At 34.2% G+C, this 4,214-nt stretch overlaps 1 protein-coding gene across 1 annotated transcript; it reads right to left on the reverse strand.

Annotated features, from left to right (window-relative positions):
• Positions 1-760: 760 nt before the first annotated feature.
• On the reverse strand, positions 761-2,880 carry LOC109092501. The gene is made up of 5 exons (XM_019106285.2): positions 2,596-2,880; positions 2,156-2,482; positions 1,936-2,064; positions 1,728-1,855; positions 761-1,486 (listed from the first exon to the last, which is right to left on the reverse strand). The coding sequence occupies exons 1-5, from the start codon at positions 2,630-2,632 to the stop codon at positions 1,376-1,378; spliced, it is 732 nt and encodes a 243-aa protein (XP_018961830.2). The 5' UTR covers positions 2,633-2,880; the 3' UTR covers positions 761-1,375.
• Positions 2,881-4,214: the final 1,334 nt, after the last annotated feature.

Below are 4,214 nucleotides of genomic sequence, written 5' to 3' on the forward strand. Positions count from 1 at the left end.
AAATGAGGTCCTAGAATACATATGTAAACTGGACTAAGTGTTATAATGGCTAAATATGAATATATACACATTAAAACTTTTTCTGTCAATGCACAAAACAATTTAAACAATTAAACATACTCTTTCTTTTGAGATTATTAAGAAAACTGTGAGAACATGATGTAGAATAAATGAAATAAATAATAATAATAAAGACCTCTCAGTTTACACCCCCTCTTTTCAAGAAGTTGAGACTTTGTGGTTCTTTTCTTGTGACGTGTAAGAAAACATTTTCCATCTCTAAACACCTTACATGTGTACTTCATTTGAGGTAAACAACTCTAAAGAGGTGTTAAAGCCACAGGTTGAGCTAAGCGCTGCAGAGACCAAATTATGAAGTTACTGTACAAGGTTGCTTACTCTCCACCCCAAATAAAATACCATAAATTGTCCACTATAAACATATGTGTATATTTTTAATCTCTATTTCTGAAGCCGTACATTATCTTTATGTGATGAACAGACCAAATTTGAAGTTCTCCTCCTAGTAGCTCTCATATCTAACGCTTGAGACCCAGTGGTGTTTAAGATCATTCATTCAAGCTGGGAACAAGATGACAAAAGGTTGACATTTCATTTCAGAGGTAAACAATGAGCACAGTATACAGTATGCATTGTAACAGCTTTAATGAACAAACACAACAGCATGTGTATGTTGTGCATAAACATGCTTTGTGTCACCCACCCACCCACACACACACACCTTTTTTAAACACTGAGATGTATATTACAAAAGGGATCATGAACAGTCCAATTGGTTGTTCGTTATTCGACTCATTACAAGATTACTTACCAAATAAATAAATATAGAACTGAAATTAGATTATTACACAAGTAGAAGAGAATCCAAAGTAATGAGACACAAGAAATGAGCATAGCTATGTAGGAAATCAGTTTAATGATCATTATACAAAGACATCTGAACACTAGATCACCATCAAGACAACTAGCAAGTTATCATAAATAGGCAAATCAAGCAAAACTCAAAACTTTTGTTAAGCTCAAAAGCACAAATCAAATTGCTTTATACAGTATTAAGCAGTATGTAATTGTCATGTAACTGCCAATGTGCAAGCTCAAAAAAAAGAAAAAATATGAAGAGTTAAAATGACAAGTCATATCAGTTAACTATGTCACATCTAAGTTAAATAAGTGATAAGCATGACTTACTTACAATTCACTTTAAATCTTATGCTATACTGAATGAAACCTTACACAACTCTTGGGGTCAAAAACATCTAGTGAGCTAAATATGTTGATTAAAGCGATCTACATATGTATAGTTATGCAATATCTAATTTGTTTTCAAATACAATGAGTAATTCAACTAAAAGGGTCAGAGGTTATTATCTGTTATTGATTCTGGCAGCTGTAGAAATGCATATGTGTCGTTTATTTGGCAGGGCTGAAACCTTTTACATGGTGTGGAAAAGTGTACCATAGCATCCTGAAAAAAACAACAACAACAAAAAAACAATAGTATCATTTAATCTTAACGCAAATGTGATACAGCTTTCTGTACCACAATTTTCTCCAAAAATATCTTCTTTTGTGTCCCATGGAATAAATAAAGACAGGTTTGAAACAACATGAGGGTGAATAAATGGTGAGAGGGGTAACTATCACTTTAAAGGGTACATATTATTTCTCTTAACTCATTTTGATTATTTTAATCTTAATTGTTTTACCTGCGCTTGGCTTGAGTTTTGTGGTTGTCCAAGATCCATAACTCGAGGCTGTGGTCGGTGTGTATCTTGAGATCGTTTCAAGTTGTCTCTGGTTCTCTTGCTTCCAAGAACAAACATCTTTACTAGTCCTTAAAAGGACAGTGAATCCAGATTAAACATCAAGTCTTCTCATTTTTAGAGACAGAAAAACACATTTCAAATAACTCACCTATGACCACAATGATCAGAAGAGCATTTATGAAAGCAGATATGAGGATAATAATCTGCCAGTGTGTCTGATTCTGCTCAGTGTACTTCATCACTGTATGATTCTTGTTCTCAAGATTTAGACTTAGTTCTGTGCAATCATTGAAAGGGTTTAAAAATAATATTTAATATTTTGTGCCTAACAATGATTTAGTGTTTAATTTCAGTGAATGGTCACTCACCAGTGATGTACAGTCTGGTCCCGTTGCTGTATTTTGGAGGTGTGTCTGTGGTCGAACAGTAATAAAGTCCTAAATCATCAAGAGTGACATTATTTATGAACAGACTATGTTTACTTTTCACTGAATATTTGTGTTTAAATGTTTTATTGTAGTAAAAATTAGCTGAAGTTGTAGAAGAGAGTAATATCAGGATCGGAGAATCTGGTAGTTTCAGTAATAACCAGTTAGCCTCCTGTACATCAAGATCACAGTTTATAGTCACATTTTGACCCAAATCTGTTAGTTGATCTGTTAAAGTCTCTGCTGCTTCACACCATATGAGCAGATCTGTGAAATAAAACACACACACATGTTCAATTATTTAATACAGCACCGTTAAACATCAGAAATCAATGTAGTTTACAAAGCTTATACAAACACATTCATGAAGTATAACTCACAAAGATAAAGCTGCATGATCTTCATGATGTTCAACATGATGCAGTGTAAATTTCTGCTGTTTGAGAGGGAACTTTACCCCAGAAGTTTCAAGCGGGGAATTTCAGCCACATCAAGAGGAAGTTGAATTCAGGTTTGCACTGCCCACATTTTGTAGTTACTTTGCAATTCAATTAGCTTTCAGTGTGCTATGAACTATTCTTTTATGGTTGTGTGTTAGTTATAAATCAATTGTTCTCAACTGGTTTTACTTCAGAAGCCAGATTTTACATCGAACATCTAGTGGAAACCCAAGTTTATAGTACAAAAGTAACAAAAATCTAACTTTGAAATTGCTAACACCATAAACTGCATATATACATAAGTATGCTAAATTGTAAACATGACAGAAGTTGAATCGGAAAGCTGAATCTTTGGTTTAACATTTTCTGCACAGTGTGTGTGTGTGAGTGTGTGTGTGTGTGTGTGTGTGTGTGTGTGTGTGTGTGTGTGTGTGCGTGCGTTTGGTTTCTGTCTGTTATGTTGGTGGTTTTAATGCTTTCTGCAGCCAGTACTCATTGTAGTCAGCACAATTCTTATTTATTTTCATTGTAAATGAACTGTTATTTTATATATATATATATGTATATATATATATATATATATATATATATATATATATATATATATATATATGTTATCAAATGTTCACACCTAGGGTCTAGGGGGTCTACCAGTTATTGTTCAATCTCAAACTAATTTGTGAAAACAATTAAAAACATACATAAAAAGAATATTTAGTTCATTTAGTTCACTACAAAAAAGTATATATTAATACTTTAGTACTACACACTTTTTACACTGTTACTATTAAGCAGACTCTACTACAGGGGAGTCAAACTCAATTCCTGCCGGAGCCCTGCAGAGTTTTGTTCCAACCCTGCTCCAAGACACATGCCATGTTTTCAAATAATTCTAAATGACTTGATTAGTTGGATCGGGTTGTCACCCCTGCTTAACAGTATTGTGAGGCTACTGTGAGAAATCAGGAATGGCCTCCAGAGGACGACAAAGCTTTGATAAGAAAAAAATGATTTCTCTTTTTGTTATCTAGCATTATTATTAGGGGCCAAACACCGAAGGTTGTGTCTGTTGGCGTTCTTCTTCTTCTTCTTCTTCTTCCATTTCTTCTTGTGTTTCTTCCTCCATTGTGTCTATGGCAGCCAATAGAACTGTCTGCGGGAAAGTTGTGAAATTTGGCACACTGATAGAGGACAGTCTCAACATCAACCATAGCAAATTTGGAGTCTCAGCCATTTTGGGCATCGGCCATTTTGAATTTTGACATACGCATTGACGTATCCTTGTGAAACTCGGAATACATCTTCGACATCATGCCCTGATGATACTCAAAAAGTTTGGGGGCAGTGCCACCTTGTGCTAAAAAGTTATAATGAAATTTCAAAAAATGCTAATAACTTTTTCTTACATTAGCCTATTGTAAATAGAATGATGTTGATAGATTCCTTGGATCATGCCGAGAACATCAATACAAATTTTGCCATAATTGGCTGAACTTCCTGTCCGTCATTTTGATTCATGTTGAAAACCTACTTTTTCGAACTCCTCTTAGACCATTAGT

The sequence above is a fragment of the Cyprinus carpio genome, chromosome A22 (genome assembly GCF_018340385.1).
Source record: "Cyprinus carpio isolate SPL01 chromosome A22, ASM1834038v1, whole genome shotgun sequence".
NCBI classification, from domain to species: domain Eukaryota; kingdom Metazoa; phylum Chordata; class Actinopteri; order Cypriniformes; family Cyprinidae; genus Cyprinus; species Cyprinus carpio.